This window comes from Chrysemys picta, chromosome 8 (genome assembly GCF_011386835.1).
Source record: "Chrysemys picta bellii isolate R12L10 chromosome 8, ASM1138683v2, whole genome shotgun sequence".
NCBI lineage: Eukaryota > Metazoa > Chordata > Testudines > Emydidae > Chrysemys > Chrysemys picta.
The window spans coordinates 73,566,459-73,588,605 of record NC_088798.1 but is presented as its reverse complement, the minus strand read 5'-3'; the positions used below and the strand labels follow the sequence as shown (position 1 = coordinate 73,588,605).

Here is a 22,147-nt window from a genome sequence, read left to right as displayed (position 1 = left end):
CTGCTGAGCTCCAGTTCATTTGCAAATTTGACACCATCAGATCAGGATTAAACAAAGACTGTGAATGGCTATCCAACTACAGGTTTCAGAGTAACAGCCGTGTTAGTCTGTATCCGCAAAAAGAAGAACAGGAGTACTTGTGGCACCTTAGAGACTAACAAATTTGTTAGTCTCTAAGGTGCCACAAGTACTCCTGTTCTTCTTTATCCAACTACAGAAACAGTTTCTCCTCCCTTGGTGTTCACACCTCAACTGCTAGCAGAGCACCTCACCCCCCCCTGATTGAACTAACCTCGTTATCTCCACACTGATATATACCTGCCTCTAGAGATTTCCATTACTTGCATCTGAAGAAGTGAGGTTCTTACCCACGAAAGCTTATGCTCCCAATACTTCTGTTAGTCTCAAAGGTGCCACAGGACCCTCTGTTGCTTTTTACAGATTCAGACTAACACGGCTACCCCTCTGATACTTGTATCTGACCAGTTGCTTCTTAGTGGCTCTTTGTTGCACAGGAGACGTGGGGATGTTTGGATCCAGGTACAGGACGTCTCTTGAAATACCGTTGTTCCCAACTGATACACCCCAGGGACAAACCCAAGGCTCCCAACCCCTCAGGATCCCCCCTTACTGTTACCCAACCCCAACACTAACACACCTGGGACCCCCAACTCCCTGGAGACTCGTCACTGACACACAGGACCCCAAAACATCACGGGGACCCCCCATACTGACATTTGGGGTCCCCCAATTTCTGGGGACTACCCTCACTGATACCTGGGACCTCCAGGGAACCCCCTCACTGAAACATGCAAGCCTCCCCCAGGCCCCTGGGACCCCCTCACAGTCTCCTCGGAACCCCCCTCACTGACACGCCAGGAACCCCCAGTTACCCCCTCACTGACTCCTTCCCGACTCTTCCGGGCCCCCCCAGCACCCGCGCCCCAATCTCCACAGAACCCGGGACCCTAGGCCTGCTGCGGACGCTCAGACCGGGGCCTCCCGTAGACGCAGCGCCGTGGCGGCTCGGGCCCGGCTCCCGGAAGTGCGCGGTTCCCTGCCGCCATCTTCCCCGCTGGAGCCGGCGGCGGCTCCTACCCTCCGCCTCGGCCGCGATCGGGATGTGGAGCCGGAGGAGCTGCCGGTACCGGCCCGATGCCAGCGGCCTGGAGGAGCTGCGGGCCCGCCGGCGGGAGCAGGAGTCAGGTCCGGGCCCGACAGAGCCGCCGGGCCGAGGCCTTGGGAACCGGGCTGGGCCCTGCAGGAGCCAGTCTTGGGGGGAGCGGTTCTGGAGGTCCGGGCAGCTGGCTCGGTTTGGGGCAGTTGGCTCTGGATCCTTGTGTCTGGGGGGTCCTGGGAGGGGGATCTGGGCTGAGAGGAGTTGCTCCAGTTCTGGGAAGGGGGTTCAGATCCCTGGACTGAGCTCACTGCCAAGGACTGAGACACAGAGACACTTTTGGATCTAAGAACGAGGAGTACTTGTGGCACCTTAGAGACTAACAAATTTATTTGAGCAAGTCTCTAAGGTGCCACAAATACTCCTCGTTCTTTTTGCTGATACAGACTAACACGGCTACCACTCTGAAACCTGTCACTCTTGGGTCTACTGCTCTGATCCGCAAGCTTGGGTCTGGAACAAAGCTCTTGAGCCCTGCAAAGGGGCCAAATCTGGTGTGATCTGAGCCATGCTCCTGGGAAGTGGGGATGGGATGGGCCTTTGGGGAAGAGGTGTCCGTTCAGGGTAAGATCTAGTTTATTTGTTTCAATAATTGAGTCTGGGGTGGGGTCTTGTCCTCTTACTCCTCTCCCTTATTTCCCCCCCCTGCCCCCTTAGGAATCATAGGTGGTTTGTTACTGGATTCTAGACCGTCTTGATATTGCAGCTGGTGGAGTCATTGATTCTCATTGGCTTGTTCGGGGAATAAGGTGACCAGACAGCAAGTGTGAAAAATCAGGACGGGGCTGGGGGGTAATAGGCGCTTATATAAGACAAAGCCCCAAATATCAGGACTGTCCCTATAAAATCGGGACATCTGGTCACCCTATCGGGGAATAGTGCAACAAAGCCCGCTTTTATGCTAGGTTTTGATTTGTCCATAGAATGGAAGCTGTCATGGCTCCACTTCCTACATTATCACACTACTCCCTCTCTCTGGTGGGGGCAGCAACTCCTTCTCTTCGCAGTCCCAAAAGATTCAGTTCTTGTGCCTCTCCTGCTTCCTTGTCTACCTTCTCTAGCTCAACTTTGACACTGATGATACTCAGCTATATTTCCTCATAGAGCTTTATTGAATTCTCTCATGAGTTGATCAGGTAAACTGGTGGCTTCATCTCAGCATCTTTCACCTGGATGTCTCAAAGTCAGAAGATGCCTCTGCTGCATCTTCAAACACACCTCCATCTCCTCTGTTTTCCTTTTTGGTTCAGATCTTCCCCAAACTTTTTTTCCCCACTTATGCCTAGTGGCCTTTTACTACCCCATAACACTCTCCATGTATTTCACTGCCTCAGCTCCACCTCTGCTTCAACTCGTCATCCAGGCCATCGTCACCTCTTGCTTTGACTTGCAGCTCCCAAATCTATGGCCAACGTAAGACCTACCTCTCCAAACTCCATGGTGCACAGATTATTTATTTATTTATTTGTAATAAATCTGTGTAAAATCACCTATGCCATTGTCTAAATGTTTTTCCCATAAATTCCCATCATTTATGGGAAAAACATCTAGACACAGCATAGGTGATTTTACAGTCACAGAAAGAGACAAACAGCAGTTTCTCCTCACCCCAAAAAAGAGCAGTGTTTTGGGTGGGATGAAAACTTGTCTTGAGCTGGAAAGCTGTGTTGTTGTCAGTAATCAGAGGTTGGTTTGTTTGCAGCTCTGAGGAAGGCCCGGAGGCAGCAGCAGTTGGTCAGTAAGAGACTTCTGCGGGAAGACAGCCTGGTGAATGGAGATGGGCAGGCTGGAGTGGAGATAGCAGTAGAACCTCTGTCTGACCAGGAGGTGAAGGGTTTATACCATTTGTCCCTGGTTCTAGGTATTCACTGCAATGTCTTTCACTGGCCCTAGCCTTTGTTAATAATACTAATAATGATATTACGTTTATACAGCTGGTTGGATTCCAAAGTGTTTTACAAACTGCTAGATAAGCTTTAGTTGTAGCACCTAGGTGCCAGGGTTAATATCAATCCCTTTGGAAAAGTGCCATGGCATCTTGAATGACCATAAGTGATCATGCCTTTAGGCTTGTGATTTTTACCCTGGAGCTGTGCTTGACATCCACTCAGCTGTTTGTTTTTCACCAGATTTTGCAGCTGCTGAGGGATGTCCAGAGGGGAACAGAGGAGAGGAAGAAATTGTTGAGTCGCCTTCGACAGGGACTGCAGCACAAAGAGACGCAGCAGAAATTTGTCAGGTTAGCCAGTCTGTGCTTCCATGCTATGCCCAGCCCCAGGCATGGCTAGTCTGTGTTCATAAAGGCTCCAGCTAGCAGTGGGCCTCTCCGGTAGTGGCCATTGCAAGGACATGGCTGTGGATCCACTTAGGGCTTGTCTTCACTTACATTTTATAGCACTCTAACTTGCTGGCTCAGGGGGGTGAAAAATCACCCCCCTGAGCGCAGCAAGTCTGAGCGCTTTAAAGTGCTAGTGTAGACAGGCTCCGAGTGCTGGGAGCTAATCCCCTCGTGGAGGTGGATTACCAGGAGTGGTGGGAGAGCTCTCTCCCAGCGCTCGCACGCGACCACACTCGCACTTCAAAGCGCTGCCCAGGGAGCGTTCCCACGGCAGCGCTTTGAAGTTTCCAGTGTAGACATACCCTTAGATGGGGATGGGCCCACATATCCTCTGTAGCAGGGATCGGTGTGGCTATTTCTGTGATGTGGGTAATTTTGCTATGGTTGGGAGTGTGGCTCAGGTATCTGCATTAGAAAATGTCTCCATCCCTTTCTTTTCTGTGACCACTTCCTTTTCCCACTGAGAGAAGAGCTCATGTTATGTGGGCCAGTGCCCTTGACAGCCTGGCCTGAATGCCTTTGTGCTCTGCTGGGTTGCGGATGAGGCTGAGCTGGGAAAGTCCCATTGGAACAGAGAGGGTTTTGTGGGGAAAGCTGGATGTAGCTGCTCTAGACTGACAAAAGGAGGCTTGAGAGCTTGCAGGACTTGACTCTATCCGATTTTGATCAGGGAAATATATTGCAAAGGATTCCTACAAGGCTCTTCACTGTGCTCGAGAGAGCTGTGTGCTGTACTCTCCTGTCTGCGTGGTTTGCTTGAGACTTCATTCTGCTCACGTTCTTATAGGGAGAGCTGTCTGGCTTTGCAGTTCCCTTGTGGCTGGTCAGGAACAGCTTTGTTAGGCTCTCTGCCATGCCACATAGTGGTGGCAAAGTGACTTCAGAAGGCAGCAAATTTGGCTGCTCAAAGACAGGAAAGGTGGGGGGGGGGGGGAGGAAAAAGAGGAAATATTGTAAAAGAAGTGGGACAAAGTCAATATCCAAACACTGGGCCAAATCCAGCCCTGTGTAACTGCAGCGAAGTCAGAGCTGTGAGAGCAGGAATTAACCTGGCCCCTTCAAGTCAAGTGGTCTGAGGAATGGCTGGGCCAGCCCATGAACTGGGCAGGTTTTTAGTGCCTGGTCCCTGAGAGACAACTTGCCCTCCCAACCCTGGGACGTCAGGGTGGGAGGAGTGTGTGTGTGTTTTGGGGAAGGGGGGGCAGCAGAAAGAAACAATGTCCCATTTTGCTTTTACAGGTTGGAGGGCAGCATGCGGGTCCTAATCGGGCTCTTCACCAGCAGCTTGGCCAACGTACAGATGGAGGCAGCTCGCTGTCTGCACGAACTCTCACACTCCTGTGATCCTGCTGTGGCTGAGGCGTGTTTGCCAGCAACCTCCTATCTCCTGACCTATCTCTCAGGACACAGTGTAGAATTCACAGTAAGATGCAGGCCTGTGTTTCTTCATTGTTCTTGCATCTGCTGGGCTTTCATTAGTGGTTGGACTTCTGAGATTGAGTGGCCAAAATATAGCCCATTGGCCAGATGCCGCCCACAAAGGTCTCCAATAGAGCCCTGCAGTTGCCCTCCTCTTCAGACAGAGCTACATCTTGTGGAGACTACAGGTGCCCCTCAATGCTCCCGTCAATGGCCTGGCTTCCTGGCTGAAGGTAGAACAGTGACCCTGTAGGCTTTGTGGGATGCATCTCTACAAAGGATAAAAGAGAACTGCTTGACACAATGTATTCAGACTTTCAAAAGGCTTTTGACAAAGCCCTTCATAAGAGGCTACTAAAGAAGCTAAATAATCAGGGGTAAAAGGCAAAGCATTGTCGTGGATCAAAAATGGGCTAAATGACAGGAAATGAAGAGTAGGAATAAATGGTCAGTTTTCATGATGGCAAAGATTGACAGCCGAGTGCCTCATGGTTCCATGTTAGGTCTGATGTGGTTTAATATATTTATTAATGCACTGGAAAGGGGGGTGAACAGTGATGTTGCAAAATTTGCAGGTGACACAAAGCTATTGAGGTTAGTCAAGTCCCGATAAAACTGTGTGGGACTTAACCAAGCTAGGTGATTGGCAACACAAGGCAGGTGAAGAGCAGTGCGGATAAAGGCAAAGTAATGCACTTTGGAGGGGAAAATGTATACTACTCACACATCTCACAGGGGTCTAAATTAACCAGCAGCTCAGGAAAGGGACAGACAGTGCAATGAAGACAGCTAGTGAATGTGTAACTGCAGTGCAAAAAGCAAGCAGGATGTTACAATGTAGAAGGAGTGGGATAGAGAATAATCCAGAAAATAATCTGTCGTTATAGAAATGAATGGTACAGCCTTAGCTGGAGACTGTATGCAGAACTGGCCCCTCATTTCAAAAAGTATGTAGCAGAATAAGAGGAGCTCAGAGAAGGGCGATGAGAATGCTTATGTGCTGGAAAAACTCTCCTGTGAAGAGAGATTGGAATGACTGTGATTGTTACTTTAGAGAGGAGACAAATAAGAGGGAACAAGATAAAAATCTATAAAAGAATGAATGGTTTAAAGAAGGGAGATTGGGGACTTTGTTCTCCCTGTCTCATAACACAAGAACAAGGGGACACTTAGTGAAACTGAATTAAAGGTGGCAAATTCCAAACTGAGAAAGGAAATACTTCTTCACTCAGTGTGTAATCAGACTGTGCAACTCACTGCCACAGGATGTCATTGTGACCAGGAAACCAATAAGATTCAAAGAGGGTTTGGACAGTCATATGGCTAACAAGAATGTCCAAAGTTAATGCAAACAAAGTCTTGGAAGGGATAAAAAACCCACTAACTCTTCAGTCTCTAACTATTGTGGGTTGAAGTGAGACCTTCATATGGGACAGATTGTCCCACATCTACCTCCCTATTTGCCCCTCCTCTGAATCATCAAGTCTGAAGCATCTGGCACTGGGTACTGTCAGTGATAGGAGGTTGGATTAAATGGACCTTGAGTCTGACCCATCTGGCAATCCCTGTGTTCCTATATTGCAGAGGAGGTTAGCTACACCTTGCTCCAGCAAGTATGTCCTTTGGGTTCTTGTTGTTGCTAGTATGACCCTCAGATGGACTAAATATGTGTGCCTATGTCTAGCTAGCCAAGAGCCTCCTGCACAAGCAGGGAAAGCTGTGCTAGGTAAAGCGACTCAGTTAGCATTAGATTCTCTGGCTCTGCTAGTCCTGGAAATCACATCTCTCTTGCCATTAGTGCAGCATCCATGCATCTCAAGGTGCTGTTTGTTGCTCTCTAGTGGCAATAGCTCCCTAATGCCAGTAGGGGGCACTCTCATCTGGTTGGACTGGCAGGGCACTTATGGCACATAGGGAGCGTAACTGTGGTCCCCTACATCTGTGTTTTAGGAGCTGTGTTTGTACACGCTGGGGAACTTGGCAGTGGAGAGTGACGCAGTGAGGAAGCAGCTTTTACCTCAAGGCATTATTCCAGCCCTAGCATCCTGTATCCAGGTGAGTGACCCAGCTAGCCTATCTCCGGCTCTTCCTACGAGCCTTGCCAAACAGGAGGGGGTATTTCACTGCGTCCTTGAACTAGTGGCTTAGTGTAGTCACTAAGAGCTTGTATGAATGGCACAGCATCGCTTCCTGTCACAGGGCAGGCCGTGTGCAGAGGGCACTCTGCAGAGAGCTGAGCCCAGTTGCGGGTGCAGCTGGGCATACACCGTGTGCACTGCCATATACAATTTTAATTTCCTGAGGTAACATTCTGATGGTGGCTGACATGGTTTTTGTGCTCTTCCTGGCTAGATCGTTCTGTCTCTTAATCACAAGCAATCACAGGCATGTCTGCCTTGTGAGCTTTCTGGGGGTCCTGGAGACTCAGAGGAATGGCTTGGCCATCACATGTACATATTTCAAACTAGCTCCCTCTGCATGGAGCTGCCGCGAGACCAAGTTCAGCCTCTCTGCTTTACATTGAGTTATTTTGTAGGCACCATCCTTCCCCCTTTCACTGCTGACTCCTGCTGGGTTTGTTCTAAAAAACCAACGAGGACTCCTCGTTGTTTTTGTGGATACAGACTAACACGGCTACCCCTCTGATACTTGGAAAAAGAAGAACAGGAGTACTTGTGGCACCTTAGAGACTAACAAATTTATTAGAGCATAAGCTTTCGTGGACTACAGCCCACTTCTTCGGATGCATATGCATAGAGCTTATGCTCTAATAAATTTGTTAGTCTCTAAGGTGCCACAAGTACTCCTGTTCTTCTTTTTGCGGATACAGACTAACACGGCTGCTACTCTGAAATCTGATACTTGGGTTTGTTCTAGTGGCTCAGCCTTGTGCTCTTTGATTTCAGTCCCCTCATGTGGCAGTGCTGGAAGGCCTGGGCTACGTCCTGTCGCAGCTCCTGCAGGCCAGGGAAGCTCCCACCAAGATCATACCGTAAGCATCACTTCCTCGCCTTCCATCTGGACAGGCCACGTGGCTGAGCACAGCATTTGCATGCCAGGGTCAGTTAGCATCCTCCTGGCACATGTTATCTCTGTGACGTTAATATGTCGGAGCAGAACCCTGGCAAGGACACTGAGGTTTTGTACAGATTAGGACACTTTTCCCTGACCCCTCAGCTAATCAGCTTTCAGTAACCGTAAGGGGCTGCATGAAACCGAGGGGGCCAACAGAGAAATACGCTGGACGCTTCTTCCTATTGATCTTAGTGCTGCTGAAAGGAGTTGGCTTGACAGCCCTGGAGAGTAAGGCCATCTACCCATGTACTCTAGCATGGGCAGCATCAATGCAAGCCACCCCCACAACAACCTGCTGAGGTTCCTCTGCATTGGCCGGGAAGGACTGTGTCTAGGGATGAGGCGAGTTGAGACTCCAAGGCCTCTCTGCAGAGCCTGCTAATGAGGGGGTTGATTAGTGCCAGCTGTGAGGTTGTGGATTCTAGATGCTTGACCCCCACCCCCCACAGGAACTGGACTGACACCCCCGACTCCTTTCATGTTATTAGAGTTCTGGCCTCGTTGACAAACAGGAATATCCTGGTACATATTTACCAACAGATCTCACATCTCCCCTCACCTGATGGAACCTGCCCAGTTCTCTGAGCATTGCCTTGGTGGGCATGTTTTCTGGGTCTGTCCTCCGTTGGTGGAGTCTCTCCCCTTTGGGGGTTTGGAAGCACACTGAGGGTGTTAAACCCGAACAGCTCTGGGGAGAGTGGTACAGTTACCCTCAGACAGCCCGGGCTTTTGCCCCACATATGGCAGTGTTGCTTGTACTCCTGCTTAATCCCTCTTTAAAATCCATGTTTCTCTTAACTCTCCTTTCTGGCCCCAGCTTGGTTCTGGACTCGGTTCTCCCCCAGCACATGCTTCAATTGGTTAGCTCCAACCTGGAGCTGGGAATGGGAGTCGCCGTGGAGTTTGCTTGGTGTCTTCATTACATTGTGTGTAGGTAAATGCATTTAGTACTTACTGTATAGCTCCCCAAAGCTGCCTGGGGCTTTCCAGACCCATGGAAGAAGGCAGGATCCCGACCCCCGGCGTTTGGGAACAGAAAGAGCTGCTCCTAGTATCCTTAGCCAGTTGCTTTAGGTCAGAGGCTACCTCACTCTGTTAACCCTCTCTCAGTCCTTTGGGGAGACCTCGGAGGGAGAGCTGAGTGTCATGGGGGGTTGTCCCTTGTGTGTGCATGGCTCTATCCACTGTGGTTGGGACCCATCAGTTCTCAATCCCATTATTGGCCTCAGTTTGTGGGATTGCTGAGGACAGGTTGGCAGTGACCCTGGGAGGGTTTCACCCAGTGTGGGGTGTGGGTCACCTGCCAGCATTCTCTGGGTATATCTCACTTAATCATTTCCCTGCCATTGTGGAGGCCTTGGGCACTGGTGCACCTTAGTCCCTCCTGTTCTCTGCCTGTGGCACATAATAGTCGAGTCTCCTGGGGACTAATTTCGGCTGCTGGGTTCAGTGTGGGGATGGCCTGTGGTATTCAGGGTTAGACTAGATGGTCTGGTGGTCCCTGCTGGCCTTGTACTCTATGGCACACCCAGTCTCATGTTATTGTCATTGAACTAGAGACTGTTCCTATCCCAGTGATTCTGCAGCTCTATGAAGCGGTCCTCTCCTTTGAGCTTCCTATCCTCCACCTGTCTGCCCTCATGGCCCAGGCCCACCAGGTGCATGTAATCTTGGAGCTGTTGCTTTTGTAATCTGTTGCCTAGGGTTGGTCTGAGATGAGGCTCTTGCCCCGTCCTCCTCCTGGCTTTCCTTGCTGCAATCCGTGATCTTGGGTTGCACTGTCACATGACAGCTTGCCACACTTGGCGAATTCTATCTTGCAAAGGGAAGCGCAGTGTGAAGCGTGGATACCCTCAGACAGCTATAACCCTCTGTTTCCACATGCTTTTCCCTTTCTGAAACATTCCCCTTTTAGGCTGAAATGTTCCAGAGTTAGCTGCTGCCCTCAGGGGACCTGCTCTATAGAATCAGAGCAAAACCCCTTCTGTCAATTTCAACTTGAGAGAGGGTGAAACAACGCGACCCCCAGTCTTTTAGCTGAGGCTCCAGCCAAACCAGCTGGTGCATGGACATGAGCAGGCTGAGTGGTGGCTGGTTTTGGGTTCGCACCTTAAATTCACTGTTCCTGTAATGTTCCTTTCCCTTCATAGCCATGTGAACAACACGCTGTTAATCTCCCAGGGGATCGTGTCAACCCTGGTGCTGCTCTTGCTAGAACTGGCTTCCGTGATGTCAAAAGCAGCTACTGAGGGCCTGGAGTTGGTAAGTAGAGGCTGTAGAGGGCCTTGGCTAGTCAGCAGTGCCATGCTCCAGACCCCTGCTGTCTGAAGCATTACTGTGCATGAGGGGGAATGCCCCATGCTGCTGTTCTTACCGTTTCAGCTTATCTGTCCCGTGCTGCGGTGTCTCAGCAACCTGCTTGCGGAGGATGAGACAGAGGGCTGCAAAGTGCAGATCCAGGATGAGCGCCTCTTGGTGGCTTTGTTTCTCTTCATGCAGTACTTCCTCCAGCAGCACCCGTTCCTAGTGCAGGAGTGTCTCTGGCTTCTCAACAACCTCACAGGTGATTTTCCCATGCACCCTGGCTGGGCATAGCACCTAATGGGAATTCTCCTAGAACTTGCTACAGGAATAGAGTGACTAACATAGCTAATGGCTGGGGTTTCTGGGACTTGCCTCAAATCAAAGTCAGGGAGACTCACATTTTTAGTAGATCACCTCTGAGAAGGGACAGAGCTCCAAAGAGACCTTGAAACAGAACCTGTGGTGCTGCTACAGCTCATCATTGGGCTAGGACTAGACTCATGCAGGAAGGGCATGCCAGAGTTTTAATTTGGGAGACAAGATAACACACCCATAGGCAGAACAGAAAACACAGGTGTTAACCTTAGTACCCACTTCATCATCCCAGTGCTCCCATGTTCTCGAGTTCCTCTTCTTGGCCACTCAGAAGTTCATCCATCTCCGACATGTTCTGGGTGGTATGCTTGATATGAGACAGCATGGCGCTCCCTTTCAATGTAGAGTGAGGATTCCATTGCAGCTGCTAAAATTTCTTACTGTCTCTAATCTTCCATGCCTAGCTGTGCTGATATTGATACTTTCACAACATCCCCCATCCTAGTGCAATGAGCGCACACACACACACACACACACACACACACACACACCAGACACATAGATGAACATGATAATAACATGGTTTTTGTAAAGGAAAATCATGCCTCACCACTCTGAGAATTCTTTGAGGAAGTCAACAAGCATGTGAAAAAGGGTGATCCAGGTGGACTTTGAGAAAGCCTTTGACAAGGTCCCACACCATGGACTCTTAGGCGAAGTAAGCAGTCATGGGATAAAAGGGAAGATCCTCTCACGGATCAGTAACTGGTTAAAAGATAGGAAACAAAGGGTAGGAATAAATGGTCAGTTTTCACAGTGGAAAGAGATAAACTGCAGGCTCCACCAAGGATTTGTACTGGGACCAGTTCTATTCAACATATTCATAAATGATCTAGAAATGGGGGTAAACAGTGAGGTGGCAAAGTTTGAAAATGATACAAAATTACTCAAGATAGCTAAGTCCAAAGCTGACTGTGAGGAGTTACAAAGGGATCTTACAAAATGAGGTGACTGGGGGGAAAAATGGCAGATGAAATTCAATATTGATATGTGCAAAGTAATGCACACTGGAAAAAATAATCCCAACTACACATACAAAATGAGGGGTCTAAATTAGCTGGTTAACCACTCAAGAAAGATCTTGGAGTCATCATGGATAGTTCTCTGAAAACATCAGCTCAGTGTGCAGCAGCAGTCAAAAATTCTAACAATAGGGAATCATTAGGAAGGGGATAGATAAGAAGACAGAAAATACCATGCCATTATATAAATTCATGTACACACACCCCTTGAATATTGTGTGCAGTTCTGGTTGCCCCAGAATTGGAAACTGTACAGAGAATGGCAACAGAAATGATTAGGGGTATAGAACAGTTTCCACATGAGGAGCTTAGAAAAGAGATGAGTAAGGAGACTACGATAGAAGTCTATAAAATCATGACTGATGTGGAGAAAGTTAATAGGGCAATTTATTTATGCCTTTATAACACACAAGAATTGGGGATCACCCAATTAAATGAATAGGCAGCAGGTTTAAAACAAACATAAGGAAGCACTTCTTCACACAACACAGTCAGTCTGTGGAACTCATTGCTAGGGGATGTTGTGAAGGCCAAAAGTATAACGGGGCTCAAAAAGGAATTAGATAGATTCATGGAGGATAGGTCCATCAATGGCTATTAGCCAGGATTGTCAGGGATGCAACCCCATGCTCTGGGTGTCCCTAAACCTCTGACTGCCAGAAGCTGGGACCAGATGACAGGGGATGGAGCACTCAATAATTTCCTGTTCTGTTCATTCGTTCTGAAACACCTGGCATTGGCCACTGTTGGAAGACAGGATACTGGGCTAACTGGATCATTGGTCTGACCCCAGATGGCCATTCTTATGTAGTGTCTCTCCTTATATATAGCAGCAAACCCTCCACTTCTCTACCTCAGTCAGTACATGCTCCTGCGTGCCTTGTCTGGAAGGCCCTTTCTCAGTAATCTGTTTGGGTTTCCTTAATACCTTTGTCTCCTGATCTTCCCAGCTGATGAGCCCATCTTCTGCTCTGCTGTGCTCACGATGGACCTGCTCCCAGCCCTCCTGCAGCTCTTGTCCTGTTCCCGGATGGTGACCCTGCTGGTAGGGAATCTCTCACTATATGGGTTATTGTGTTATTTAGAGCAGTCAGTTTTCTGGGCCTCTGGTGACAGGTAAAAGCCACTGCAAGGGATTGTGCTCCTGTGGTTGGCCCCTGTATGTGGGAGGTACATATGTATATCAGAGGTTTTATCAGCCCACGATGAAGGTGAGATAAGTACTCAACGCCTCACCTGGTTAATTTACCTTGGTCCTATTTGTTTCTTTTTAAAGACAGTCCCCTCCCCCATTCCTTATTAGACTCTGTATTCATGCCTGCTTATGGAGGCTCTGACTGCATCCTGCCCTGAGAGGGTTTGGAGCCCATTGAAATGCTCATCCCCATCCCAACTTGTGTGTCATCATGGGAGGAGTTGGCAGAATATGAGGGGAGCTGCCTGCCCAGGTTCTAGTCTCCTAATATGCCAGTGGACAACAAGCCATTCCAGTAGACAGTCTAGTGCCTTCTTGCTCTGAAGGGGACTGGTTCAGCTGAGAGCAGCCACTGAACTTCCTCCAGTAGGAAAGCTAGTGTAGACCAACTGAAAGATGCTTCAAAATCCAAGCAGTGAAAGAGGAATGCACCCTAATGCAGTGCAGATAAAAGGAGCAGCCAGGATCTAGCGCTGCCAGTACTCGGGCTTGGAGGCAGCCAGTTCAAAAGTAGTACATGTGAAGGGATTTTTAAGAAAGCACTTTCAAAGCGTCTTGAACGCCAACAGGAGCTGCTGCATACTCTGCCTTTCCAGCAGCCTCAGTGAGGGAAAGGCCTGGATCAACCTGTGCTTAAACAGAGAAAACCTGAACTAGTAGCTAGCTATTGCCCTGCGCTAGTGTGTTCTGCTGGCAGGAGACTGCCATGGCTCCCCACCAAGCCTGCAGGGAGCTAACCCTCAGGCCTTTGTGCAACCCAGCCTGGCAGGCAGCTCCAGCACAGAGTGATTGTGGGCACAGGAATGCCTGCAGGTGTACCAAGCCCCATGCTAAGCACAAGTAGACTCCACATGGCCTCAACAGGGTTGTCACCCGCTCAGAAAGCTCATCTCGCCCTGCCCTACAGCCATGCAGACAACAGCAGGGGAGTGGGGTTCTAGCATGCCAATCTCCACCTTTGAAGGTTTGCTGTACTGCAGGGCCGTCTCCTTCGAGGGGTGACAGCATTTCCTGCTTCTTTCCATGTCCTCCCAGGAGGTGGTTACCCAGACTGCACCATCCTGTGGCAGGGAGACATACAGGACTGTGACAGCTGGTTGGTTCTAGTCAATCTAAAACTTGTGACCAACCTCAGTAACGTCATTTCCGTGGGTGTCAGTTACTGAGCCATGCAGCTTGGGATACTCATGCCAGCTCCCTCTCTAGGCTCTGACTGTGCTGTGTAACATCGCCGAGAAAGGCCCTGCCTACTGCTACCAGCTGCACCAGAAGGCTGTGCTGCCCTCGCTGCTCAGCACCCTTGCTCTTTCCGATGCCCAGGTGGTGGGCCAGAGTCTAGAGCTGCTACATCTCCTCTTCCTGCACCTGCCAGAGGTAGGGCTCAGCTAAGGCCTCCAGTTTCCCTGCATTGTGCAATGGCTGGGGAACTACGGTGGTAATCTAACAGCTACCACCTAACCTGAGCAGGGGAATTAAGAGGCTATGCTGTGGAAAGGTGCCAGGGGGAACCCTGCTCCCTCAAGGCCTCTCTGTATCTAAAGAGCAGCAAGAGCACAGTCCATGGGAACTTTGCTGTGCCTCAACCCACAGCTGCAGGGACTGATCACCTCAGGCTTCAGGGTTCTAAAATGGGGATAAGCTGAAACCGTTAAGTCAACTATTAGTCTGAGCATTTCACGTAGGTCCTGGGGCGGGAGGTGCATTAGAAATTAATCCTTCAGCCCCTTTCCCAAGAATCAGGCATGATGGGTTCTATGATAGAGACCATGGAGAACTAGATCCACTCATCCCATGTGGGCTGCTCAGCTGCCTTCATTAGGCTGGGCCTAGCTCTAATCTGCTGTCTGTCCTGGAACAGGCTGCTGACGACTTTCTCAGCCAAGCAGGACTGCAGGCCCTAGAACAGCACCAGGACAACCCCCAACTCCAGGAGCGAGTGAGGGCACTCAGTGAGACATACCTCCAGCCAGCTGCAGCCTCTCTGATCTCCTGTGCCGGTGCCTCAGCTGCTGTACTGCCCTCCTCCTAGACCACGCTGCATCCACTCCTGCTTCCCTTCCCATTTGCACTAATTCTATCCCATGGACTTTGTACATTGAGAAGTTATTTTGGAATTTAATAAACTTTTACATTGTGCCCTCTGCTGTCATAGTGTGAAGCCAAGCCCTAATAGGACAGTGCCAGCTGATTTTACTGCCCCTCAGCTGTCTGGAACGTCTATGGGATGGTTTCCTGGAGAATGGCAGCCATAACAAGCCCACAGACTGCCAGAGGTTAGCTCACCCTTCTCCATAAAGGTACCCTCCCTCCAGCACAGCAAGCTGCTCACATGACTGCTCAGGTAGGGAACAGAGATAGGTCTCAACTGAGTAGAAGGGAAGTGGCTAAATCCTGGACAAGAGGTGAATGTACCTCAGTGGATTTGCTCCCTCTTCAGTGCCCCCCACCCTATGTGGGAGGATGAGGAGCTACCTCCCAGCTTAGCATCTCTATTAGAACAGACTCTCAAAGCACTTTGTCAGACATGCTTTTATATGCGATTAATAAGTTACAATTACAGCTTCTCCATTAAACCCATTAAGGCAAGGCCTCCAGCACATGCAGGTTCAGTTCTCTTTGTCTTCATGTTTTGCTGTGAACAACGTTCTCCAGGGCCTTGGCCACTTGATCCACATTGAGATTATTCAGTGGCACGCAACTCTCTCTGCCGAACTCTGGGTGGGGGAGGGAGAGAGAGAGAGAGAGAGAAAGTTAGATGAAGAGGACACCTTGTTCCCTTCCCCCAGGAGAGGCAGTGCTGGATTTATTCCCTAGTGCCTTGGCCAGTCTCATAAGTGTAGGTTTTGACAAGCTGATCAACTGACCCCTTATTATTTGACCATGGTCAAATATTCTAACAGGAATACCTGATGTAGGTGACGGCTGACTTTTGTGACTGCATGATGGAGCCATTCCTTCATTTTTTAAACTTAATTTCATTGTGTTTTGCATTTATCTGAGTTAAAATAACTCAGTTAAGTACATTGTTTTTTGTAGTTAGGCATAAGTGGCTAAGGCAAAGCCTATTGCAGACCATAGTCTTATTCTTTTGTTACTGTTCTAACAAATTAGGGCTCTAAAATATTTGACCAGTTATTTTTAGACCGGTCAGATACCCAACTCGAGTGTTCTATAGCACGGGGCTTCCTCTCTTTCCTTTAGATTATCCCATAACCTCTCTGTAAAGAGCCTTCCCCAGACTCGGCTTAAGTGTTCCCCTTTCTGTTTCTTAGTTATAACCCTCCTCTTCCTCCTTGGTGTTCATACTCAAACATTTGCAGATTTTTTTCCCCTCCCTTCTAGTTTTTGCTCATCTGAACTCTGCATGTTTAGCCCACTTTCCTTGTAAGTCAGCCCCACCCCCACGAATGGCTATGCAGATTGTCTCACTGGCTAGCCCCCAGAAGCAAGGAAGAGACAGCCTACTACCCCAAGGTGTGAGGGACACTTGTATTGAAGGCAGAGCAGACTTGTGTTTTCATTTTTAGCTGCAGCCTGTTCATCTCAGAGTCCTGACTAAGGCTTGGGGAAAAGCTGTTTGAAAAGATTGGTTACTGCACTGACTGCCATTTGGCACTGCAGCTCTTCTTCTCGGTTCTCAAGGAGCCTCCATCATAACAGAGTTCTGCACACTAACTAAATGTTGCAAATCAGAAAAGCAACATTTCCTGTGGTAGTCTTCAGAATCCCCCCATTCTCATGGTTTAGTAAGAGAATAAGTCTGCTTCTGATTCCACCACTAAATTATTTTTTTTTAAATTCCAACCAGAGTTCATGGCTAATCCTCAGTGGGTCAGTTTTAGCTTGAAAGTAGTTGTGAGCCTCACTAGCTTTTTACAAATATAGCTACAAAGGGGACAGCTACACAGCAAAATCCAAAACCCTGTGGCAGCTAGTCTCAAAGCCTGGCTCATCTGATTCAAGTTTGCACCACAGGGCTAAAAATAGCAGCAAGGAAGTTCTTACTCAGGCTGGAGACTGGGCTTGGAGACTCTCCCCGCTTTGCTGGGTTTCGGAGTTCAGGTTCCTGCCCATAGCGTGAGCCCAAGGCAAGAATTTTCTGTTGCAAGCATTCAGCCTGCAGTCAAGCATGTTTGTGTCTGCGTAACAACTCTGTGCATTTAAAGCGACAGACCACTCTTCCAGTTTAGCTACACGGGGAGAAGTCTGTCTATTGTGAGTGTGCAGCACATTTTACTCATTTAAACACTTTTTTTTAAAAGGAAAAATCTGTTCATTTCACAGGCTACCATTTCATTTAAGGCTTCACAGAGACACTTCTGCATCAGACAAAGCATTCTAGTGTTAAGAGGGTCACACAATTTTATTTACTCATTTTTTTTAAACTTATTTTCTGATAGAGCCCTGTTTAGACAGTATGTCCTGAATGCTTTTTAGAACATTCCTTTAAGAAGTGGAAAGTTTTTCCTGTTCGCTTGGTGTTTATAAGGGTCTGTCTAGCTAGGGATAATTACTATAGACTAGGGAAACAATGAAACCGATTATACAAACAAGTAAAACTGGGGAAAAAAATAGAAACCTAGCAAAAAATATCCAGCTTTGTTACAGGAATTTTAGATGGGGTAACAACAGTAGGTACAAAGTTTTAAGCGGACTTCTAATTTTCAAATTGACTATCCCTTTAAAGATTCACACCACAAAGTTCACTTAGCCCCACTGTGCAGATGCATAGACACATACACACACCATTCAGAATCACTGTTTAAGCAGCTGAACTGGTAGGGCAGAGCACCGCTGCAAGTACCCCGATTTCTGAATTTCCTAACAAGTTCAGACTCAGACATTAGGCAGTTTTTAGCCTTTATTTTGTACAGTGCCTCTTTTTTTTTGCCCTTTCCCAAACCAAGCAGGTCCTAGCCTCATCTCTCCACATATGGAAACTCCTCCTTGATGTGTAATTTGCACTTCTCTTTCCTGGATTGTGAGCAGTTTATTGCTGAATTTCTAGTTTGATACAGACCCCAGTGTTCTTGTCAAACTCGGAGCTAATGACATTGACCAGGGCTCCTTCCCAACTCACCGTATCGAGCCCAGAGCTTAGGCTGCATATCAGAGCACTCCCGAATCAGGATGGGGAAATCCAGGTTTGCCTTCTTCAGAGTCACGTAGTGCTGTTCAATGAAGTCTCTGTCAAAAACAGAGTTAATTAAAGCTCTGTGTCATTTCCAAGTACAATTACGTCAAACTAAAGAGAAATAAGTAGTTTTCTCTACTGGGGTCTCAGAAGTGTTATATGCACCTGGCCCTTCCAAAGCATCCACAGCCTCTGGAAGCAGGCAGTAGAGAGGACCACAGTCTACAGAAGGGTACAGTAATGAACATCTTGTCTGTACACCAATTTCACCCCAGCTCTGCTCCCTCTTGCACAGCTCAGCAGTCCTGTGGATCTCACCAGGGCTATGTGAAGCGTAGGACAAGCGTTACAGAGAAACAGGACATGTCAAAAAAACAACAGTAATACTAGTAGTGTTCTTACACAGGATCCCCATTCTACTTTATGCTTGAATCAAGCCACAAACAGTATTGCCCTTTGAGCTCAGCCTGAGTGAACAGTCCCCTATCATAACAGTGCCTGGAGAATTCTCTCTGGCATATACAGTGGGACTCAAGCAGGAAGGTGTGGAAATTGCTCAGAGAAGCAATTTGTACCTACCTCCCTCTTGCAGGGTGGAAGCTGTGAAAGGGGAGACTCAAAACAACACAGCCTTTCGCTGAGATTAAAACATTTACCAACACATCAGTCCATGCGGTCCAGGAGCATCTTTTAACCACTGACCCATATTGCTATCAGAGCACCTACAGGACACTGTGTCCACCCAGGGTACCTAGACAGGCCTCTCACCTACATTAACACCAAGACCCAACTCCATGACATCACCCTCCCTGTCCTAAGTGAGCATGCCATTATTATTGCAGTTATTAGGAGTCTTGGAGGTTTATAGGCTTTAGGCACATTAATAACAGGAAAAAAAAATCTAGTTACTCTCACTTAGCTGAGCTAGTGAGAGTCAATAAACAGCTCCCAAGATATAATCCCTACCCCAAGGACAAGCCTAGAAAAATAGGCCTTACAATACACGCAGGAGTCAATAAGTCTAGGGAGTGAGAGCTCAACCCCCGGCCCCTGATCTATGCATGCATCACCCCCACAATTCATAGGGGTGCTGTCCAAATTGCACACAGCCCAGAACCATCTCTCCAGTAAAATCCAATCAAGTGATGCTTTGCAGTAGCAAGTAATCACTATTAGTTTATTTGAGATATGAAATCCACTCTGGCTCACTCAGCCAGCCTTTGGGAAAGCTGAACAACTGTACTATTACAAGTCAAATGTAAAAACTCAACTTGTGTCATCCCCACAGTGACTATACTGCAACTCACCAGCAATGCCCTCGGAGGAGGAAACTGCCCCATGGCCAGGTTGTTCCATAACTGCCTGCTTTGGGGTACCTGCGTCTCACTCTGCAATCTCCAGTACTAGCCACTCCAGAAGAGAGATTGTGGAGTGGCCAGAACACTCACTTGGTCTGATATAGTCATATTTAGGGTCCTGTCTGATTATTGGCAGGAAGAAGTGATTTACCACCATGGGGAGTTTCTGTGCAATGCCGAGACTGAGGCAGACTGAAGGTCGAGAGGAAACCTGTAGATTACAAATACTGCCCAATCAGTCTTTGCCACCCTCACCATCTCAATTACCTTCCCTGTCAGGGTATCGGTGTGGGGTGACCATACGTCCAGTTTTGGACAGGACAGTCCCTTTTTTAAGCCCTGTTCCAGCCGTCCCAACTTTTCTGGCAAAAGTGGACATTTGTCCCATTTGCTCTTGCCAGCTGATCAAGTTGGAAAGAGCAGAAGGGACAAATGCACATTTTATCAAAGCGGAGAGCCGAGGAGGGTGAGCAGGGATGCCAGGCCCGCAGAGTGGGGGAGGCAGGGCTCAGGTGAGAGGCAGACAGGGCTCGAGCAAGCATTTCAGGCCAGCCTCATGCGGGGAAGAGGGGCAGGGCTTGGGCCAACCCCATGCAGGAAGGCAGAAGCCCTCGGGCTAGCCCCATGCAGCGTCCCGTTTTCCCTTTGGGAAATATGGTCATGTAGGGAGAACCCAACTGCAGCTGATCAAGGACGATCAGGTCCCGGTTTTCAGGGTGGTTCCAGACATCTCACTGGACGTGTGGCTGCCCATTGTCTCCCTGCTGCCATGTGCTCCCCTGTCTGTCTCGATCCGCCTGGTGTCTCCTGGTTTATGACTATAAGATCCGTGGGGCAGGGACCCATCTCTTTGAGGGGGCAGTGCAGCACCAGGCACACTGGGGTCCTGCTCCCTGCCAGTGTAGTGTGAAAAACTGCTATCAGTCTTAATTTGCTACCAGTAGTAGTTACTGATATTAAACTGCTATCTGACAATCTGCTACTGGAACAGGGATAGCAAATTCTAACCAATAGCAGTTACTGATAAGTAAGGTTGTCCTTACTTTCTGACTTGTCCCAATTTGCTAAAACTTTACAGTGATGTGGGATGGAAGCATAAAGTCTTCGGCTTCCAAACGACCCTGCCTGGTGTACATATGTATTAATTACCTCTTAATTAAAGGAGGTCATTTAAACATCATTTGTTTTGCAGCTTCATTTACTGTGCTAGCAAAACATAGCAAGTGCAATACTAGAAACACAGGTTCAGAGGAGTAGCCGTGTTGTTGTTTTTGCTGATACAGACAGAGGAGTCCTTGTGGCTCCTTAGAGACTAACAAATTTATTTGAGCATAAGCTTTCATGGGCTATAACCGACTTCATCAGATGCATGGATTGAAAAATACAGTAGGCAGGTATAAATATGCAGCACATGAAAAGATGGGAGTTGCCTTACCAAGTAGGGGGTCTGTGCTAACGAGGCCAATTCAATCAGGGTGGATGTGGGCTATTCCCAACAGTTGACAAGAAGGTGTGAGTATCAGAGGGAAAATAACTTTTTGTAGTAACCCAGCCACCCCAGTCTTTATTGAGGCCTAATTTGATGGTGGCAAGTTTGCAAATTAATTCCAACTCTGCAGTTTCTCATTTAAGTCTATTTTTGAAGGGTTTTTTTTGTTGGGGGAATAGCCACTTTTAAGTCTGTCATTGAGTGTCCAGGGAGACTGAAACACAGATGTCGTTGCTAAAACTACTAGCAATTACTTATACATATTTTCAATGAGTATTATTAAAATATAAATTAAATAGCTCAATGACCTGCATCTACACAATAACAAAGGTAAATGATGAAGCACTAAGAGTAATTCAGGGAATCCCAGCAGCAGATAAGACAAATTTGTGAATTGCTATGAGATTTTATGCAATCAGATACACTGATAATGGATTCTTGTTTCTGGGGGGATATATGTAAAGTATTTCGCTAAACCAAATCTCCTGCAGCACCTCAATAGGTTAGGAGCTGCTATGGCTGGACATTGGGATGCCTGTGCCTTTAAGAACCCAGCCCTGGGAAGCCTATGCTGAGATGTACTGTCCTGTGGGAGGGGAAGTGAAAAAGGCCCTCTGCCCCCCTCCCCATTTTTGTAAACACTTGTTGTCTCAGTCCAGTAACTGTTACCCCCTCTGCCCTGCTCCCTCCCCCATTTTGCCCTTCAGCCCTTATCTTACCCCTGCGTCCAACTGCTTGAACCTCCCGACCAGTCAGTTTTCACCCTCTGCTCACCCGTCCTCCAATTTGCCCCTGTAAAAAGCACTCCGCAGAATCTGAGGCCAAGTAAGGGCAGGGTGAAGGGCAATGGCTTCAGCAGACGTTACTAAGCATGCTCAGCAAATTAAGACAAAGAGCCGTTTTTCACACTATACCGACGCGAGGACGATGGTGACGGTAACTAGGAGATCCCCAGTGTCCCATCGGGAGGGAGGCGCTGCTGCCTGTCCAAGGATCTCGGCCCCCGCCCAGCCCTCCCGAGGTGCCCGCACCTGGTGCCCTGGCTGCCTGGCGACCGCTGACACAGGTGGATCCGAAGCTCCTTGAGGCTCCGGCCCAGACCGCTCCCGATACTCCGCACAGCCGCTGCCGCCGCCATCTTCCCAGTGTACTACCCCCTTCCTAGCCAATCCCATAGCCGGCAGGAAGGGGAGGCCCGAAGCATAATACAGGACTCAGCCCAATCAAAACACGCTTCGAACCTCATCAGCCAATCCGTAGG

At 48.5% G+C, this 22,147-nt stretch overlaps 2 protein-coding genes across 7 annotated transcripts; one reads left to right on the top strand and one right to left on the bottom strand.

Moving 5' to 3' along the window:
* The first annotated feature begins 1,029 nt into the window (after positions 1-1,029).
* On the top strand, positions 1,030-15,041 carry TMCO6 (transmembrane and coiled-coil domains 6). Of its 6 annotated transcripts, none has more exons than XR_010589843.1 (12): positions 1,030-1,294; positions 2,880-3,004; positions 3,307-3,416; positions 4,755-4,938; positions 6,885-6,989; positions 7,841-7,926; positions 8,827-8,943; positions 10,160-10,271; positions 10,392-10,572; positions 12,661-12,755; positions 13,941-14,279; positions 14,764-15,041. XR_010589843.1 is itself a non-coding variant. In XM_042840758.2 (12 exons), the coding sequence occupies exons 1-12, from the start codon at positions 1,156-1,158 to the stop codon at positions 14,932-14,934; spliced, it is 1,593 nt and encodes a 530-aa protein (XP_042696692.2). In that variant the 5' UTR covers positions 1,031-1,155; the 3' UTR covers positions 14,935-15,041. The 6 variants fall into 6 exon arrangements, 5 of the variants coding, with proteins under 5 accessions (XP_042696692.2, XP_005280902.2, XP_042696693.2 ...); XM_042840758.2 differs by having other exon boundaries at positions 1,031-1,294; positions 14,112-14,279; XM_005280843.5 differs by having other exon boundaries at positions 1,056-1,206; positions 14,112-14,279.
* A 378-nt stretch (positions 15,042-15,419) lies between these two features.
* Positions 15,420-22,076, bottom strand: NDUFA2 (NADH:ubiquinone oxidoreductase subunit A2). Its single transcript, XM_005280847.4, has 3 exons — positions 21,918-22,076; positions 17,986-18,092; positions 15,420-15,619 (listed from the first exon to the last, which is right to left on the bottom strand). The coding sequence occupies exons 1-3, from the start codon at positions 22,022-22,024 to the stop codon at positions 15,528-15,530; spliced, it is 306 nt and encodes a 101-aa protein (XP_005280904.2). The 5' UTR covers positions 22,025-22,076; the 3' UTR covers positions 15,420-15,527.
* Positions 22,077-22,147: the final 71 nt, after the last annotated feature.

What these genes read in the sequence shown, in the direction of transcription:
- TMCO6 (XM_042840758.2), top strand. Translation starts at nt 1,156, where the DNA reads ATGCCAGCGGCCTGGAGGAGCTGCGGGCCCGCCGGCGGGAGCAGGAGT. An exon ending in AACCTCTGTCTGACCAGGAG is followed by an intron (nt 3,005 to 3,306) that starts GTGAAGGGTTTA and finishes GTTTTTCACCAG; the next exon opens with ATTTTGCAGCTGCTGAGGGA. An exon ending in ACGCAGCAGAAATTTGTCAG is followed by an intron (nt 3,417 to 4,754) that starts GTTAGCCAGTCT and finishes TTGCTTTTACAG; the next exon opens with GTTGGAGGGCAGCATGCGGG.
- NDUFA2 (XM_005280847.4), bottom strand. Translation starts at nt 22,024, where the DNA reads ATGGCGGCGGCAGCGGCTGTGCGGAGTATCGGGAGCGGTCTGGGCCGG. An exon ending in CCAGGCAGCCAGGGCACCAG is followed by an intron (nt 18,093 to 21,917) that starts GTGCGGGCACCT and finishes TGTTTTTGACAG; the next exon opens with AGACTTCATTGAACAGCACT. An exon ending in TAAGCTCTGGGCTCGATACG is followed by an intron (nt 15,620 to 17,985) that starts GTGAGTTGGGAA and finishes TCCCCCACCCAG; the next exon opens with AGTTCGGCAGAGAGAGTTGC.